Consider the following 18,670-nt stretch of genomic DNA (forward strand, 5'->3'; position numbering starts at 1 on the left):
TAGACTGGTGGGAAAGATGCTGGAGGTAGACAGGAGGTACGCGGAGGCACCAGAGGAGGGATTGTTGGGGGAGAGGCGCAGCCTACAGGCTAAATTTGATTTGTTGACCACTAGAAAGGCGGAGGTACAGTGGAGGAAGGCACAAGGGGCAGTGTACGAACATGGTGAAAAGGCGAGTAGGATGCTGGCTCATCAGCTCCGCAAGCGGGATGCGGCTAAGGAAATTGCTGGAGTGAGAGACAGGAGTGGGAATGTGGTGCGGAAGGGGGCAGAGGTGAATGAGGTCTTCAAGGACTTTTATGGGGAACTGTACCGGTCGGAGCCAACGGTGGATAGGAGGGGAATGGAGAGTTTTCTCGACGGGCTATCTTTCCCGAAGGTGCAGGAGGAACAGGTGGAGGGGTTGGGGGCGCCGATTGAGCTGGAGGAACTAGTTAAGGGGATCGGGCAGATGCAGTCAGGGAAGGCACCGGGGCCGGATGGGTTCCCGGTGGAATTTTATAAAAAGTTTGTGGACCTAGTGGGCCCCTTGCTGGTGCGGACACTCAATGAAGCGTGGGAAGGGGGGACTTTGCCCCTGACGATGTCGCGGGCGCTGATCTCATTAATTTTAAAGAGGGACAAGGACCCCCAGCAGTGTGGTTCATACAGGCCCATATCTCTCCTTAATGTGGATGCCAAGGTGCTGGCAAAGATCCTGGCCACCAGGATAGAGGACTGTGTGCCAGGGGTGGTACACGAGGACCAGACAGGTTTTGTTAAGGGAAGGCAGCTGAACACGAATGTGCGGAGGTTGTTGAATGTCATCATGATGCCGGCGATTGAGGGGGAGGCAGAGATAGTGGTGGCGCTGGATGCGGAGAAGGCCTTCGATAGAGTGGAGTGGGGGTACTTATGGGAGGTGTTGGGGAGGTTTGGATTGGTGAAGGGTTTATTAGATGGGTGAGGCTGCTGTATGAGGCCCCGATGGCGTGTGTGGCCACGAATGGGAGGAGGTCGGAGTACTTCCGGCTTTATCGAGGGACCAGGCAGGGTTGCCCCTTGTCCCCCTTGTTGTTTGCACTGGCAATCGAGCCGCTGGCGATGGCGTTGAGGGATTCAGGAAGGCGGAGGGGTTTGGTGCGAGGTGGGGAGGAACATAGGGTGACGTTGTATGCCGATGACCTGCTACTGTACGTGGCGGACCCGGTGGGAGGGATGCCGGGGGTGATGGAGCTGCCAGCTGAGTTTGGGACCTTTTCAGGCTATAAACTAAATCTAGGCAAGAGTGAGGTGTTTGTGGTGCACCCTGGGGACCAGGAGGAGGGAATTGGTAGGCTCCCGCTTAGGAGGGCAGGGGAGAGTTTTAGGTACCTGGGGGTGCAGGTGGCCAGGGACTGGGGGACTCTTCATAAGCATAATTTCACCAGGCTTGTGGATCAGATGGAGGAGGAGTTCAAGAGGTGGGACATGCTGCCATTGTCGTTGGCGGGGAGGGTGCAGTCCGTCAAAATGACGGTGCTGCCGAGGTTCTTGTTCCTCTTTCAGTGCCTGCCTATCTTCTACCCCAGGGCCTTCTTTAGGAGAGTGACTAGCAGTATTTTGAGCTTTGTGTGGGCGCATGGGACTCCGAGAGTGAAGAGGGTTTTCCTGGAGCGAGGGATGGATAGAGGCGGGCTGGCGCTGCCCAACCTTTTGGGGTACTATTGGGCGGCCAATGTGTCAATGGTGCGTAAATGGGTGATGGAGGAGAGGGGGGCGGCGTGGAAAAGAATGGAGATGGCGTCTTGTAGAGGTACGAGCCTGGGGGCCTTGGTAACGGCGCCGTTGCCGCTCTCTCCTAAGAGGTATACCACAAGCCCAGTGGTGGCGGCGACCCTAAGAATCTGGGGACAGTGGAGACGGCATAGGGGGAAACAGGGGGCTCGATGGAGGCCCCATTAGGTGGAAATCATCGGTTCATCCTGGGGAACACTGATGGGGGATTTAGGGGGTGGTATAGGGTGGGATTCAGTAAACTGAGGGACCTGTTTATTGGCAGGAGGTTTGCGGGCCTGGGGGAACTGGAAGATAAATTTGGGCTCCCCCAAGGGAACATGTTCAGATACTTGCAGGTAAAGGCGTTTGCTAGGCGACAGGTGGAGGAATTTCCTTTGCTGCCCTTGCGGGGGGCGATGGACAGAGTGCTTTCGGGGGTGTGGGTCGGAGAGGGGAAGGTGTCTGACATTTATAAGGTAATGCAGGAGGTGGAGGAGTCGTCAGTGGAGGAGCTGAAGGCTAAATGGGAGGGGGAACTAGGGGAGCAGATAGAGGATGGGACTTGGGCGGATGCCTTGGAGAGAGTCAACTCTTCCTCCTCATGTGCGAGGCTTAGTCTCATCCAATTTAAGGTGCTGCACCGGGCCCACATGTCCGGGACTAGGATGAGTAGGTTCTTTGGGGGTGAAGACAGGTACACCAGGTGTTCGGGGAGTCCAGCGAATTATGCCCATATGTTCTGGGCATGTCCGGCACTGGAAGAATTCTGGAAGGGGGTGGCGAGGACAGTGTCGAGGGTGGTTGGATCCAGGGTCAAACCAAGTTGGGGACTCGCGATTTTTGGAGTTGTGGCGGAGCCGGGAGTGCAGGAGGCGAAAGAGGCCGGTGTCCTGGCCTTTGCGTCCCTAGTAGCCCGGCGGAGGATCTTGATGCAGTGGAAAGATGCGAGGCCCCCAAGTGTGGAGACCTGGATCAGTGGATCAGTGACCCTTGGAAAGGGTCAAATTTGCCCTGAGAGGATCAATACAAGGGTTCTATAAACGGTGGCAGCCTTTTCTGGACTTCCTGGCTCAAAGATAGGTATCTTGGTCAATAGCAGCAGCAACCCGGGGGGGGGAAGGAGGGTGTTCTTTATTATTGTTTCTATTTTTTCTATGGTTATTTAACTTAATATTGTGTTAATTTAAGTTGTTGTTAATATGTTTTGTTGTTCATTGAGGATGGGCGAATGTTTATGACTGTTATCATCATTGTTATTGTTGGTATTTTATTGCGGTCCGTTGTTGTTATATAAATACAAAATTTTTCAATAAAAATTATTTTAAAAAAACAAGTCCCCCGCGCATGTGCAGGATGGCGCGGCCCAACTCCGCATGCGCGGGTAGGCGCGGCGCCCATTTGGTGTCGCGAAAGGAGGCTGGAGCGGCATGAACCGACCCAGCACCATGCTGGCCCCCTGTGGGGGCCAGAATCGGTTATACCCGGGCCCGGTTTGCGCCGTCGTGAAACACGACAGCGTTCACGATGGCGCGAACACTTGGGCTCCATATTGGAGAATCGCCCCCACGATTTATGATTATTTAGAAAAACATAGTTCGATTAAAGATAGTCAGCATGGCTTTGTGAGGGGCAGGTCATGCCTCACAAGCCTCATTGAATTCTTTTAGGATGTGACGAGACACATTGATGAAGGTCGGGCAGTGGATGTGATTTATATGGATTTCAGTAAGGTATTTGATAAGGTTCTCCATTCAGAAAGTTAGGGGGCATGGGATACAGGGAAATTTGGCTGTCTGGATACAGAATTGGCTGGCCTAAAGACAGCGTGTGGTAGTGGATGGAAAGTATTCTGCCTGGAGGTCGGTGACCAGTGGTGTCCCGCAGGGATCTGTTCTGGGACCTCTGTTCTTTGTGGTTTTTATAAATGACTTGGATGAGGAAGTGGAAGGGTGGGTCAGTAAGTTTGCCGATGACACGAAGGTTGGGGGAGTTGTAGATAGTGTTGAGGGCTGTTGCAGGTTACAACAGGACATTGACAGGATGCAGAGCTGGGCTGAGAAGTGGCAGATGGAGTTCAACCTAGATAAATGTAAAGTGATTCATTTTGGAAGGTCGAATTTGAATACTGAATACACGGTTAAAGACAAGATTATTGGCAGTGTGGAGGTACAGAGGGATCTTGGGGTCCACGTACATAGATCCCTCAAAGTTGCCACCCAGGTTGATAGAGTTGTTAAGAAGGCATATGGTGTGTTGGCTTACATTAACAGGGGGATTGAATTTAAGAGACGAGAGGTTTTGCTGCAGCTTTATAAAACCTTGGTTAGACCATACTTGGAATATCGTGTCCAGTTCTGGTCGCCTCATTATGGGAAGGATGTGGATGCTTTGGAGAGGGTGAAGAGGAGATTTACCAGGATGCTGCCTGGACTGGAGGGCATGTCTTATGAAGAAAGGTTGAGGGAGCTCGGGCTTTTTTCACTGGAGCGAAGAAGGAAGAGAGGTAACTTGATAGAGGTGTACAAGGTGATGAGAGGCATGGATAGAGGGTATCGCCAAAGACATTTCCCCAGAGCGGAAATGGCTGTCACAGGGGGACATAATTTTAGAATTTAGAACAGTACAGCACAGAACAGGCCCTTCGGCCCTCAATGTTGCGCCGAGCAATGATCACCCTACTCAAACCCACGTATCCACCCTATACCCGTAACCCAACAACCCCCCCCATAACCTTACTTTTTAGGACACTACGGGCAATTTAGCATGGCCAATCCACCTAACCCGCACATCTTTGGACTGTGGGAGGAAACCGGAGCACCCTGAGGAAACCCACGCACACACGGGGAGGACGTGCAGATTCCGCACAGACAGTGACCCAGCCGGGAATCGAACCTGGGACCCTGGAGCTGTGAAGCATTTATGCTAACCACCATGCTACCATGCTGCCCCATGGTACCTAACACTAACCCTAACCCTAATTTTAAGGTGATTGGAGGAAGGTCTTGTCATAATATACACCTATGTATATAATGGAGTACAGACAGGCAGTGATTGACACACAGGATGACCAGTAAGCACACAGAACAGAGCAGCCAATCACCAGACAGGAAACTACCACTATAAAGCCAGAGGGCACTAGGTTTCCCGCTCTCTCTGGACCCACCACGGGGACAGTCAGAGCCAATGAGCTAGCCAGTGCAAAAACCATGTGGTAGCTAGTAAGTCTGGTCAGGCTAGTACTCGGTCTCCAGTCAAGTCAGTATAGCGTCAACCCACAGTTGAACATGTACATTAGTTAGTACGTTAAATATAATCGTGTTGGATCTTATCCAGTGTTGGAGGTCTGTCTCTCGCTACACTGCATCAAGTGCAGTCCACGTCGACCCAACCTGCCTAACACATCAGGTGTAGGGGAGATGTCAGAGGTAGGTCCTTTATACAGAGCATGGTGGGTGCATGGAATGCACTGCCAGCAGAGGTGGTGGAGTCAGAGTCATTGGGGACATTTAAGCGACTCTTGGACAGGCACATGGACATTAGTAAATTGAAGGGGTGCAGATTAAGTTGATCTTAAATTAGGATAAATGGTCGGCACAACATCGTGGGCTGAAGGGCCTGTACTGTGCTGTACTGTTCTATGTTTTATGTTCTATGTATCCTCAAACTGTGATCCGTGGTTCTGGACACCCCAACTATCAGGAACATCCATCCTGCATCTACCCTGTCCAGTCCTGTTAGAAGTTTATAGGTTTCTATGAGATCCCCCCTCATTCTTCTGAACTCCAGCGATTACAATCCTAACCAACTCAATCTCTCCTTGTCGTCAGACTTGCCATCCCAGGAATCAGTCTGGTAAGCCTTCGCTTCCCTCGAGTGAGAACGTTCTTACTCAGATAAGGAGACCAAAACGGCACACAATATTCCAGGTGTGGCCTGCAAGCTTACTCTCGAACTCTATTTTTCCCTTCTTAACCAACCCCTTGAAACTCTTTTGCTGAATTTCCTGCTCTGGTTGGATTTGAACCCCAGTCACCAGAGCATTATCCTGGGCCATGTCGAGAGGCTAGAATACAAGAGCAGGGATGTACTTCTGAGGCTGTATAAGCCTCTGGTCAGACCTCATTTGGAGTATTGTGAGCAGTTTTGGGCCCCGTATCTAAGGAAGGATGTGCCGGCCTTGGAAAGGGTCCAGAGGAGGTTCACAAGAATGATCCCTGGAATGAAGAGCTTGTCTTTTGAGGAATGGTTGAGGACTCTGGGTCTGTACACGTTGGAGTTTAGAAGGATGAGGGGGGACTTTATTGAAACTTACAGGATATTGCGAGGCCTGGATAGAGTGGATGTGGAGAGGATGTTTCCACTTGTCGGAAAAACTAGAAGCAGAGGACACAATCTCAGACTAAAGGGACGATCCTATAAAACAGAGGTGAGGAGGAATTTCTTCAGCCAGAGGGTGATGAATCTGTGTAACTCTTTGCCGCAAAAGGCTGTGGAGGCAAGTTCATTGAGTGTCTTTAAGACAGAGATAGATAGGTTCTTGATTAATAAGGGGATCAGGGGTTATGGGGAGAAGGCAGGAGAATGGGGATGAGAAAAATATCAGCCATGATTGAATGGCGGAGCAGACTCGATGGGCCAAATGGCCTAATTCTGCTCCTATATCTTATTGTCTTATGGTCTCTAGACTATTAGTCCAGTGACAATGCCACTGTGTCACCGCCTTCATAGGGTAGTCTACTTCCCAGTGTTAACATCTCAAACTTTCACCAAAAGAATCTCAAACTTTTTTTTCTCTTACCACTTTGGATTGGTAAACTCACACAAAGCTTTAGAAGCCGCCACCCCGAACATAGGCGAGGTGTTTAGAAGTTCTACCAGCGAGTGCGAGGGAGGGCTCATTAAGTGAGTCATAACCAAGAATGTGCCACAGCTTTGATTGTGTAAATCAGCAACGAATCGAAGAACAGAACCTGCCCAGAGGATTGGGGAGCTTTACTGTGACGTTTTTGTGTTATGTAGAATCTGCCCCACCTTAAGCAAAGTGGGGTGGAGGCCTCAGAATCTATTGTCAGGGTAACAAGTGATAAATACAGGGAGGCTTTGCAAATACTGGCAACAGCTTCCAGTCTGACTGAAACAAACATTTAAAAATGTCACAACTTCTGTTCAAAATACCTCAGATGAGGAAATAAACTGTATCCATGTCCAAATGTTCAAGATCCTGTGGTGATATTTATCATTGACTGATCATAATCCATCCCTTGAACAATATCTGAGAACAGATTAACTGATCAATAATTTATGTTATTTTGGTGACCAGACCTAAGACTAAATGAGCTCTTCGCTTCTCCACATTACAACAGAAACCACATTGCAAAATATTCCACTGGCTGAAACAGTTATTGTGGTCAGAGAGTCTGAACAGTCTGGGGCATTGGGCTGTCTGGGGAGGGCGGGGGGAGGGAGTGTGGCCGGCTTTTGGGGGACGGAGAGAAGCGGGGAGGGGATGGCCTGGAGGGTGCGTTGGGCGGCCTGGGATGGGGTTGCGGTGGCGGGAGGGAGGGGGGTGCCTGGTGGCTGGCATGGAGGGGGGGGTGTGGGTGTTGGGCGGGCGGGGTGCCGGTGGGGGGTGGCGTTGAGCGGTCTGGGGTGGGGTGGTGGTGGGGGGATGGGGGTGGCGGGGGGTGTTGGGGCTGTCTGGGGGGGAGGGGGCGGCCAGGGGGGAAGCGGCAGGGAGGACAGTCGCGGTGGGGGGGGGGGGGGGGGGGAGGGCAGCGGGGGTTGGGGGGGGGGTATTGGGCAGTCTGGGGGGGGTGAGAACATGGGTGCTTGGGCGGTCTAGGGGGGTTGGCTGGATTAGGAGGGGGGTTGGATCGTCTGGAGGAGTATTGGGTGATTTGAAGGGGTGTGGACGGTCTGGGCAGGGACACTTTGGGAGGGTGACCACTCCTCCTGTCTCAGATTCTTCCAAGTGAGAAAAGTGACATTTTCTCATCACACACTGCAAATAACCCAGTCCTTGTACTCCAGACTGACCGCCCATCCCCCATGCCCACCAATCCCCGAGACTGCCCAACCATCCCCCACATCCTCAGGACCACCCACTCCCCAAGACCGCCGACCCCCACAGACCACGTACACACATGCACACACATACACACCTGCACCCACGCTTGAGTCAATATGCACATGCACACCCGAGCACACACAAGCAAACACCCCACTGCATGCACACACCTACACCTGTGCACACACATCACTCACTACGCTATCTCACCTATAAACAGGTATTCACAAACACGAAATTGCACACATGCGTGCACATCCACACATGCACACCCGTGCACACCCACACATGTTTGAGAGGCCAAATGGCCACCAAAGGTAGCATGGTGGTTAGTACTATTGCTTCACAGGCGCCAGGGATCCAGGTTCGATTCCCGGCTTGGGTCACTGTCTGTGCAGAGTCTGCACGTTCTCCCCGTGGCTGCGTGGGTTTCCTCCGGGTGCTCCAGTTTCCTCCCACAGGTCCTGAAAGACGTGCTGTTAGGTAATTTGGACATCCTGAATTCTCCCTCTGTGACCCGAACAGGTTCCGGAATGTGGTGACTAGGGGCTTTTCATAGTAACTTCATTGCAGTGTTAATGTAAGCCTACTTGTGACAATAAAAAAATATTATCATTATTACTATTATTAGATTATTATTTTTGCTCCTATTTTCTTTGTTCATATGAAAGAATCTCCTGGTCAAACGGGGAATCTCTGTGTCCAAAACCTTCCTGTCATTAATATAAGGCTTGAAAGCACAAAGGTGATATTGTTTTTTTTTCCAATTGAAATATCACTTATAAGTAATTCACATTAAATTGGTTTCTTTATTGATGTCTGCATCATTATCATTTGGTGAGAGCAGCTGAGTGAAAATGCTAAATGTGCTGAGTTGGTCTGCATTGATTGTTAGACATGAACTACATTGCGTATGCTTCACATGGTGTAAATACAAAGACACAGTATTTACATTGTGTATTTATGTATGTGCTATGTGCTTTTTTCATGTATGGAATGATCTGCCTTGACTGTACACAGAACAATAATTTTCATTGTACCTTGGTACACTTGGGAATAAAAAAAATCCATGCCATCTTCTAATTTGATAAAGACAGGAGCAAAGAACTCATTTAGTATCACCCTCCGCTGCAGTGATCAGTTTCCCCTGCTTGTCTCTTATGGGCCCCACTCCATCCTTCACTGATCTTTTACCATTAATATGCTTGAAGAACATTTTGCTATTTGTTTTAGCACAGCCTGTAATCCTTTCCTCATGTTTCCTCTTCGCCTTCCTTATTCCAGCCTTAGCCTCGCTCCTGCATTTGAGAAAATCATCTTGAATTCTATTGCTATTATTATTCTGGCAAGCATCATATGTCTCTTTTTTTTCTTCCTTATTTTATCATCAATATCCTTGGTCATCCAGGTTACTTTAACTTTAGATACCCCATAGTTATTTTTCAGGGTACGTACCTAGCTTGCACCCTATTCATTTCTCCTTTGAATGTCTCCCATTTTTCATCCACTGTTTTATCCACCAAATTGTGTTTCAGTTCAACCTTTAGACCCATAAAATTTGCCCTTTTCCAGTCTGGGATCTTAATCCATTACTGATTTTTATCCTTTTCCAAGTTAATATTGAATCTCATTATATTATGATCGTTATTTCCCAACGGCTCCCCCACTCTGACGTTCTCCACCTGCCCTGCCTCATTTCCAAGGCCAGATCAAGCACAGCTTGCTCCCTGGCTGGACTGGAAATGTACTGGAAATGTACACACTGCAGGAATTTCTCCCCCACCTTGCCCCAGTCTACCTGAGGGTGATTGAAATCCCCAACTCTCACAACCCTATTCCCGGCCCCTCCCCCCCTTTCCTCGGCCGCCCCACCCTTTCCCCGACCACTCTTCCCCCCTTTCCCCGGTCGCTACCCCCCCTTTCCCCGGTCGCTACCCCCCCATTCCCCGGTCGCTACCCCCCCTTTCCCCGGACGCTACCCCCATTTCCCCGGCCGCTCCCTCCCCCTTACCCTGTCCACTCCCCCCCATTCCCCGGTCGCTACCCCCCCTTTCCCCGGACGCTACCCCCCTTTCCCCGGTCGCTCCCTCCCCCTTACCCTGGCCGCTCCCCCCCCTTTCCCCGGTCGCTCCCACCCCTTTCCCCGGCCACTCTTCCCCCCTTTCCCCGGTCGCTATCCCCCTTTCCCCGGTCGCTACCCCCCATTTCCCCGGTCGCTACCCCCACTTTCCCTGGACGCTACCCCCCCTTTCCCCGGACGCTACCCCCATTTCCCCGGCCGCTCCCTCCCCCTTACCCTGGTCGCTCCCCCCCCCCTTTCCCCGGTCGCTCCCACCCCTTTCCCCGGTCGCTACCCCCCCTTTCCCCGGACGCTACCCCCATTCCCCCGGCCGCTCCCCCCTCCTTTCCCCGGCCGCTCCCCCCCGGCCGCTCCCCCCTCCTTCCCCCGGCCGCTCCCCCCCCCCCTTCCCCGGGCGCTCCCCCCCCTTTCCCCGGCCGCTCCCCCCCACTTTCCCTGGCTGCTCCCCCCTCCTTACCCCGGTCGCTCCCCCCCCCTTTCCCCGGTCGCTCCCCCCCCCTTTCCCCGGTCGCTCCCCCCCCCCCCCCTTTCCCCAGTCGCTCCCCCCCCCCCTTTCCCCGGTCGCTCCCCCCCCCCTTTCCCCGGTCGCTCCCCCCCCCCCTTTCCCCGGTCGCTCCCCCCCCCCTTTCCCCGGTCGCTCTCTCCCCCCCCTTTCCCCGGCCGTTCCCCCCCCCTTTCCCCGGCCGTTCCCTCCCCTTTCCTCGGCTGCTCCCCCCTCCCTTTCCCCGAGAGACCACTAGCAGGCTACACAGTTTTACCTGTCATGCAAATCACATGTTGACACACCAGTCCCACTTGGTTAATACCTTGCAGAAGCAGGTCATTAATAGTCTCAATTGGTGGCTGGGCAAGAAGCCCAACAATGTGCCTGCCTGACCCTGACTTCACTCTGGTGGAATTGGGAAGGAGGTGGGCTTCAGGCAAGTTACCTGCCCCCTAACCTAGTGCCCTTCCCACCTTCAACTGTGCCATGAGAGAGGAGGTCCACGTCTAGGCATGGTTTGTAATTACCCAGGACCAGGGCAACCCATGATAATTGACTGACACTAAATCTGGTGGAATAGAGAATGAGAAAATATAATTCCCAAACCAGTGGTTAAATTTACATTGGTAAAACTTTGAAGTTACTACATTGGAACTAACCTAGCAGACTGTGTGTTACAGGAATTCCGTTGGCCTCATTATGGAAGGGACATTATTGAAGAGATGCTGGAGCTCCGGGTTTATAACCATAGCAAACTCTTCAGTAACCGGTGAGTTTTGAGAGCCCGCAGTCTGTTAATCAGACAAAGTCCTCACTAAATGGAAGAGATTCACTTGGACTCAGCAGGAGTTGGGAGGTTGTAGATTTCAGATTGCTTCAGTTATGATGGGGTGGGGGTGGGTGTGGGGAGGGGTGGGGGTGTGTGGGGAGGGGTCTGGGGAGGGGTGGAGGTGTGGGGGATGGGGATGGGTGTGGGGAGGGGCGTGGGCAGGGGTGTGGGACGGCTTGGGATATGGAGAGGGGGCAGGGTGTGGGGATGAGTGTGGATCTGCTGTCTGTGGGCTTGGAATTAGGGTTGATCATTTTTGGAGGTATGGGGGTGGGAGGGTGGCAGGATGGTGCCTGGCAGTTTCTTTCCTACTAGCAGTAGTAAAACGTATTAGGAATAATAGTGTTTATTGATGAAAAATTAATTAAAACAACTCCATAAACACATAATGAAAATGGCAGGGAATGTGATGTGTTGCAGCTGCAGTATGTGGGACTTGATGAATGCCAGTGTGATCCACAACATGTAGAATTAATGCCTGCAGCTTGACGAGCTTTGGCTCACGATCAATGAGCTACAGACACTGTGACACATCAGGGGAGGGAATGTTACCTGGACACTTTGTTCCAGAAGACACCCACACCCTTTGGCTAAGGCTGTTTGATTTGGTCCATGGTCAAGTACAGAGAGATATGAGTGCGAGTGTGGCGGCTATTGGGAACAAGGCGGTAGAAGTGGAGGAGCTTCAGTCTTGGCAGTTGGCGGCATAGTAGCACAGTAGTTAGTACTGTTGCTTCACAGCGCCAGGGTCCCAGGTTCGATTCCCGGCATGGGTCACTGTCTGTGTGAGTTTCCTCTGGGTACTCCAGTTTCTTTCTACAGTCCAAAGACGTGCTTGTTTGGTAGTTTGGCCATGTTAAATTGCCCTTAGTGTCCAAAAAGGTTAGGTGGGGTTACTGGATTGGATTGGATTTGTTTATTGTCACGTGTACCGAGGTACAGTGAAAAGTATTTTTCTGAAGCAGCTCAACAGATCATTCAGTACATGGGAAGAAAAGGGAATTGAACAGAATTCAAGAAAATACATGAGAATACATAATAGGGCAACACAAGATATACAATGTAACTACATAAGCATTTGCATCGGATGAAGCATACAGGGTGCAGTGTTAATGAGGTCAGTCCATAAGAGGGTCATTTAGGAATCTGGTGACAGTGGGGAAGAAGCTGTTTTTGAGTCTGTTTGTGCGTGTTCTCAGACTTCTGAATCTCCTGCCCGATGGAAGAAGTTGGAAGAGTGAGTAAGCCGGGTGGGAGGAATCCTTGATTATGCTGCCCACTTTCCCCAAGGCAGCGGGAGGTGTAGATGGAGTCCATGGATGGGAGGCAGGTTCGTGTGATGGACTGGCGGTATTTACGACTCTCTGAAGTTCCTTGCGGTCCTGGGCCGAGCAGTTGCCATACCAGGCTGTGATGCAGCCCGATAGGATGCTTTCTATGGTGCATCTGTAAAAGTTGGTAAGGGTTAATGTGGACATGCCGAATTTCCTTAGTTTCCTGAGGATGTTTAGGCGCTGTTGTGCTTTCTTGGTGATAGCGTCGACGTGAGTGGACCAGGATAGATTTTTGGTGATGTGCACCCCATAGAATTTGAAATTGCTAACCATCTCCACCTCGGCCCCGTTGATGCTGACAGGGGTGTGTACAGTACTTTGCTTCCTGAAGTCAATGACCAGCTCTTTAGTTTTGCTGGCATTGAGGGAGAGATTGTTGTCGTTACACCACTCCACCAGGTTCTCTATCTCCCTCCTGTATTCTGATTCATCGTTATTTGAGATCCGGCCCACTATGGTCGCATCGTCAGCAAACTTGTAGATGGAGTTGGAACCAAGTTTTGCCACGCAGTCGTGTGTGTACAGGGAGTAGAGTAGGGGGCTAAGTACGCAGCCTTGCGGGGCACCAGTATTGAGGACTATTGTGGAAGAGGTGTTGTTCATTCTTACTGATTGTGGTCTGTTGGCTAGAAAATCGAGGATCCAGTTGCAGAGTGGGGAGCCAAGTCCTAGGTTTCGGAGCTTTGATATGAGCTTGGCTGGGATTATGGTGTTGAAGGCGGGGCTGTAGTCAATAAATAGGAGTCTGATGTAGGAGTCCTGGTTTTCGAGATGCTCTAGGTATGAGTGTAGGGCCACGGAAATGGCATCTGATGTGGACTGGTTGCGACAGTATGCGAATCGAAGTGGGTCAAGGCGTTCCGGGAGTATGGAGGTGATGCGCTTCATGATCAGCCTCTCGAAGCACTTCATTATAACTGAAGTCAGGGGCCACCGGGCGGTAGTCATTGAGGCACGTTGCCTGGTTCTTCTTTGGTACCGGTATGATGGTGGTCTTCTTGAAGCAGGTGGGGACCTCGGAGTGGAGTAGGGACAGGTTAAAGATGTCTGTGAATACCTCTGCCAGCTGGTATGCGCAGGCTCTGAGTGCACGACCAGGGATCCCGTCCGGGCCCGTCGCCTTCCGTGGGTTCACTTTCAGGAAGGCCGAACTGACTTCGGAAACTGTGATGGTGAGTATGGGTGAATTATGGGCTGCTGGGGCACTCAACAGCGGATTGTTGGTTACCTGCTCAAACCGAGCATAGAACATAGAACGATACAGCGCAGTACAGGCCCTTCGGCCCACGATGTTGCACCGACATGGGAAGTCAAAAACTAAAGGCCATCTAACCTACACTATGCCATTATCATCCATATGCTTATCCAATAAATTTTTAAATGCCCTCAATGTTGGTGAGTTCACTACTGTTGCAGGTAGGGCATTCCACGGCCTCACCACTCTTTGCGTAAAAAACCTACCTCTGACCTCTGTCCTATATCTATTACCCCTCAATTTAAGGCTATGTCCCCTCGTGCTAGCCATCTCCATCCTCGGGAGAAGGCTCTCACTGTCCACCCTATCTAACCCTCTGATCATTTTGTATGCCTCTATTAAGTCACCTCTTAACCTTCTTCTCACTAACGAAAACAACCTCAAGTCCATCAGCCTTTCCTCATAAGATTTTCCCTCCATACCAGGCAACATCCTGGTAAATCTCCTCTGCACCGTTCCAAAGCTTCCACGTCCTTCCTATAATGAGGCGACCAGAACTGTACGCAATACTCCAAATGCGGCCGCACTAGAGTTTTGTACAGCTGCAACATGACCTCATGGCTCCGGAACTCAATCCCTCTACCAATAAAGGCCAACACACCATAGGCCTTCTTCACAACCCTATCAACCTGGGTGGCAACTTTCAGGGATCTATGTACATGGACACCGAGATCCCTCTGCTCATCCACACTACCAAGAATTTTACCATTAGCCAAATATTCCGCATTCCTGTTATTCTTTCAAAAGTGAATCACCTCACACTTCTCTACATTAAACTCCATTTGCCACCTCTCAGCCCAGCTCTGCAGCTTATCTATGTCCCTCTGTAACCTGCAACATCCTTCCACACTGTCTACAACTCCACCGACTTTAGTGTCGTCTGCAAATTTACTCACCCAACCTTCTGTGCCCTCCTCTAGGTCATTTATAAAAATGACAAACAGCAACGGCCCCAGAACAGATCCTTGTGGTACGCCACTCATAACTGAACTCCATTCTGAACATTTGCCATCAACCACCACCCTCTGTCTTCTTTCAACTAGCCAATTTCTGATCCACATCTCTAAATCACCCTCAATCCCCAGCCGTATTTTCTGCAATAGCCGACCGTGGGGAACCTTATCAAACGCTTTACTGAAATCCATATACACCACATCAACTGCTCTACCCTCGTCTACCTGTTCAGTCACCTTCTCAAAGAACTCGATAAGGTTTGTGAGGCATGACCTACACTTCACAAAACCATGCTGACTATCCCTGATCATATTATTCCTATCTAGATGATTATAAATCGTATCTCTTATAATCCTCTCCAAGACTTTACCCACAACAGACGTGAGGCTCACCGGCCTATAGTTACCGGGGTTATCTCTACTCCCCTTCTTGAACAAAGGGACCACATTTGTTATCCTCCAGTCCTCTGGCACTATTCCTGTAGCCAATGATGACATAAAAATCAAAGCCAAAGGCTCAGCAATCTCTTCCCTGGCTTCCCAGAGAATCCTAGGATAAATCCCATCAGGCCCCGGGGACTTATCTATTTTCACCTTGTCCAGAATTGCCAACACTTCTTCCCTACGCACCTCAATGCCATCTATTCTAATAGCCTGGGTCTCAGCATTCTCCTCCACAACATTATCTTTTTCCTGAGTGAATACTGACGAAAATGCATTAAATTCATCGGGGAGGGGTGCGCTGCTACCAGAGATACTGCTCGGCTTCGCTTTGTAGCCCGTTATGTTGTTTAGCCCTTGCAACAACCACCGAGAATCTGTCTCTGACTCTAGCTTAATTTGATATTCTCTGATATATTGAGTTGCGGAGATAGGGCTAAAGAACATAAGAACTAGGAGCAGGAGTCGGCCATCTGGCCCCTCGAGCCTGTTCCGCCATTCAATGAGATCATGGCTGATCTTTTGTGGACTCAGCTCCACTTTCCGGCCCAAACACCATAACCCTTAATCCCTTTATTCTTCAAAAAACTATCTATCTTTACCTTAAAAACATTTAATGAAGGAGCCTCAACTGCTTCACTGGGCAAGGAATTCCATAGATTCACAACTCTTTGGGTGAAGAAGTTCCTCCTAAACTCAGTCCTAAATCTACTTCCCCTTATTTTGAGGCTATGTCCCCGAGTTCTGCTTTCACCCGCCAGTGGAAACAACCTGCCCGCATCTATCCTATCTATTCCCTTCATAATTTTATATGTTTCTATAAGATCCCCCCTCATTCTTCTAAATTCCAACGAGTACAGTCCCAGTCTACTCAACCTCTCCTCGTAATCCAACCCCTTCAGCTCTGAGATTAACCTAGTGAATCTCCTCTGCACACCTTCCAGTGCTAGTACGTCCTTTCTCAAGTAAGGAGACCAAAACTGAACACAATACTCCAGGTGTGGCCTCACTCACACCTTATACAATTGCAGCATAACCTCCCTAGTCTTAAACTCCATCCCTCTAGCAATGAAGGACAAAATTCCATTTGAAATGAAATGAAAATCGCTTATTGTCACGAGTAGGCTTCAATGAAGTTACTGTGAAAAGCCCCTAGTCGCCACATTCCGGCGCCTGTCCGGGGAGGCTGGTACGGGAATTGAACCGTGCTGCTGGCCTGCTTGGTCTGCTTTAAAAGCCAGCGATTTAGCCTGGTGAGCTAAACCAGCCCCAGATTTGCCTTCCTAATCACCTGTTGCACCTGTAAACCAACTTTCTGTGACTCATGTACTAGCACACCCAGGTCTCTCTGCACAGCAGCATGCTTTAATATTTTATCGTTTAAATAATAATCCCGTTTGCTGTTATTCCTACCAAAATGGATAACCTCACATTTGTCAACATTGTATTCCATCTGCCAGACCCTAGCCCATTCACTTAACCTATCCAAATCCTTCTGCAGACTTCCAGTATCCTCTGTACTTTTCGCTTTACCACTCATTTTAGTGTCATCTGCAAACTTGGACACATTGCCCTTGGTCCCCAACTCCAAATCATCTATGTAAATTGTGAATAATTGTGGGCCCAACACGGATCCCTGAGGGACACCACTAGCTACTGATTGCCAACCAGAGAAACACCCATTAATCCCCACTCTTTGCTTTCTATTAATTAACCAATCCTCTATCCATGCTACTAATTTACCCTTAATGCCATGCATCTTTATCTTATGCAGCAACCTTTTGTGTAGCACCTTGTCAAAGGCTTTCTGGAAATCCAGACATACCACATCCATTGGCTCCCCGTTATCTACTGCACTGGTAATGTCCTCAAAAAATTCCACTAAATTAGTTAGGCATGACCTGCCCTTTATGAACCCATGCTGCGTCTGCCCAATCGGACAATTTCTATCCAGATGCCTTGCTATTTCTTCCTTGATGATAGATTCCAGCATCTTCCCTACTACCGAAGTTAAGCTCACTGGCCTATAATTTCCTGCTCTCTGCCTACCTCCTTTTTTAAACAGTGTTGTCATGTTTGCTAATTTCCAATCCACCGGGACCACCCCAGAGTCTAGTGAATTTTGGTAAATTATCACTGGTGCATTTGCAATTTCCCTAGCCATCTCTTTTAGCACTCTGGGATGCATTCCATCAGGGCCAGGAGACTTGTCTACCTTTAGCCCCATTAGCTTGCCCATCTCTTCCTCCTTAGTGATAACAATCCTCTCAAGATCCTCACCTGTCACAGCCTCATTTCTATCAGTCACTGGCATGTTGTTTGTGTCTTCCACTGTGAAGACCGACCCAAAAAACCTGTTCAGTTCCTCAGCCATTTCCTCATTTCCCATTATTAAAACTCCCTTCTCATCCTCTAAAGGACCAATATTTACCTTAGCCATTCTTTTTTGTTTTATATATTTGTAGAAACTTTTACTGTCTGTTTTTATATTCTGAGCAAGTTTACTCTCATAATCTATCTTACTCTTCTTAATAGCTTTTTTAGTAGCTTTCTGTTGTCCCCTAAATATTTCCCAGTCCTCTAATCTCCCAGCAATCTTTGCCACTTTATATGCTTTTTCCTTCAATTTGATACTCTCCCTTATTTCCTTAGATATCCACGGTCGATTTTCCCTCTTTCTACCGTCCTTCCTTTTTGTTGGTATAAACCTTTGCTGAGCACTGTGAAAAATCGCTTGGAAGGTTCTCCACTGTTCCTCAACTGTTCCACCATAAAGTCTTTGCTCCCAGTCTACCTTAGCTAGTTCTTCTCTCATCCCATTGTAATCTCCTTTTTTTAAGCACAAAACACTAGTATTTGATTTTATCTTCTCACCCTCCATCTGTATTTTAAATTCCACCAAATTGTGATCCCCCTGTCCAAGGGCCTGTGCAGACTCGATAGGCCGAATAGCCTCCTTCCGCACTGTAAGTTCTATGATCTAGAAAGACGGAAGCTGAGGGGGGCGACCTGATAGAAGTTTATAAAATTATTAGGGGTATAGATAGGGTAAACAGTTGGATGCTTTTTCCCAGGACGGAAATGGACTGGGCAGGGCTGGACTGGACAGGGCTGGACTGGACAGGGCTGGACTGGGCAGGGCTGGACTGGGCAGGGCTTGACTGGACAGGGCAGGACTGGGCAGGGCAGGACTGGGCTGGACTGGGCAGGGCTGGACTGGGCAGGGCTGGACTGGGCAGGGCTGGACTGGACAGGGCTGGACTGGGCAGGGCTGGACTGGGCAGGGCTGGACTGGGCTGCAAAGGGCTGGACTGGGCAGGGCTGGACTGGGCAAGGCTGGACTGGACAGGGCTGGACTGGGCAGGGCAGGACTGGGCAGGGCTGGACTGTACAGTGCTGGATTGGGCAGGGCTGGACTGGACAGGGCTGGACTGGACAGGGCTGGACTGGACAGGGCTGGACTGGACAGTGCTGGATTGGGCAGGGCTGG

At 50.1% G+C, this 18,670-nt stretch overlaps 1 protein-coding gene across 1 annotated transcript in view; it reads left to right on the forward strand.

The window, feature by feature from the left end:
* The window catches only part of LOC119969776 (fer-1-like protein 4), a 427,310-nt gene that overhangs the window by 15,280 nt on the left and 393,360 nt on the right, over nt 1-18,670 (forward strand). Inside the window, 1 exon segment of the mRNA XM_038803853.1 lies at nt 11,049-11,137. Coding sequence (XP_038659781.1) covers nt 11,049-11,137 — 89 coding nt within the window.

This window comes from Scyliorhinus canicula, chromosome 7 (genome assembly GCF_902713615.1).
Source record: "Scyliorhinus canicula chromosome 7, sScyCan1.1, whole genome shotgun sequence".
NCBI lineage: Eukaryota > Metazoa > Chordata > Chondrichthyes > Carcharhiniformes > Scyliorhinidae > Scyliorhinus > Scyliorhinus canicula.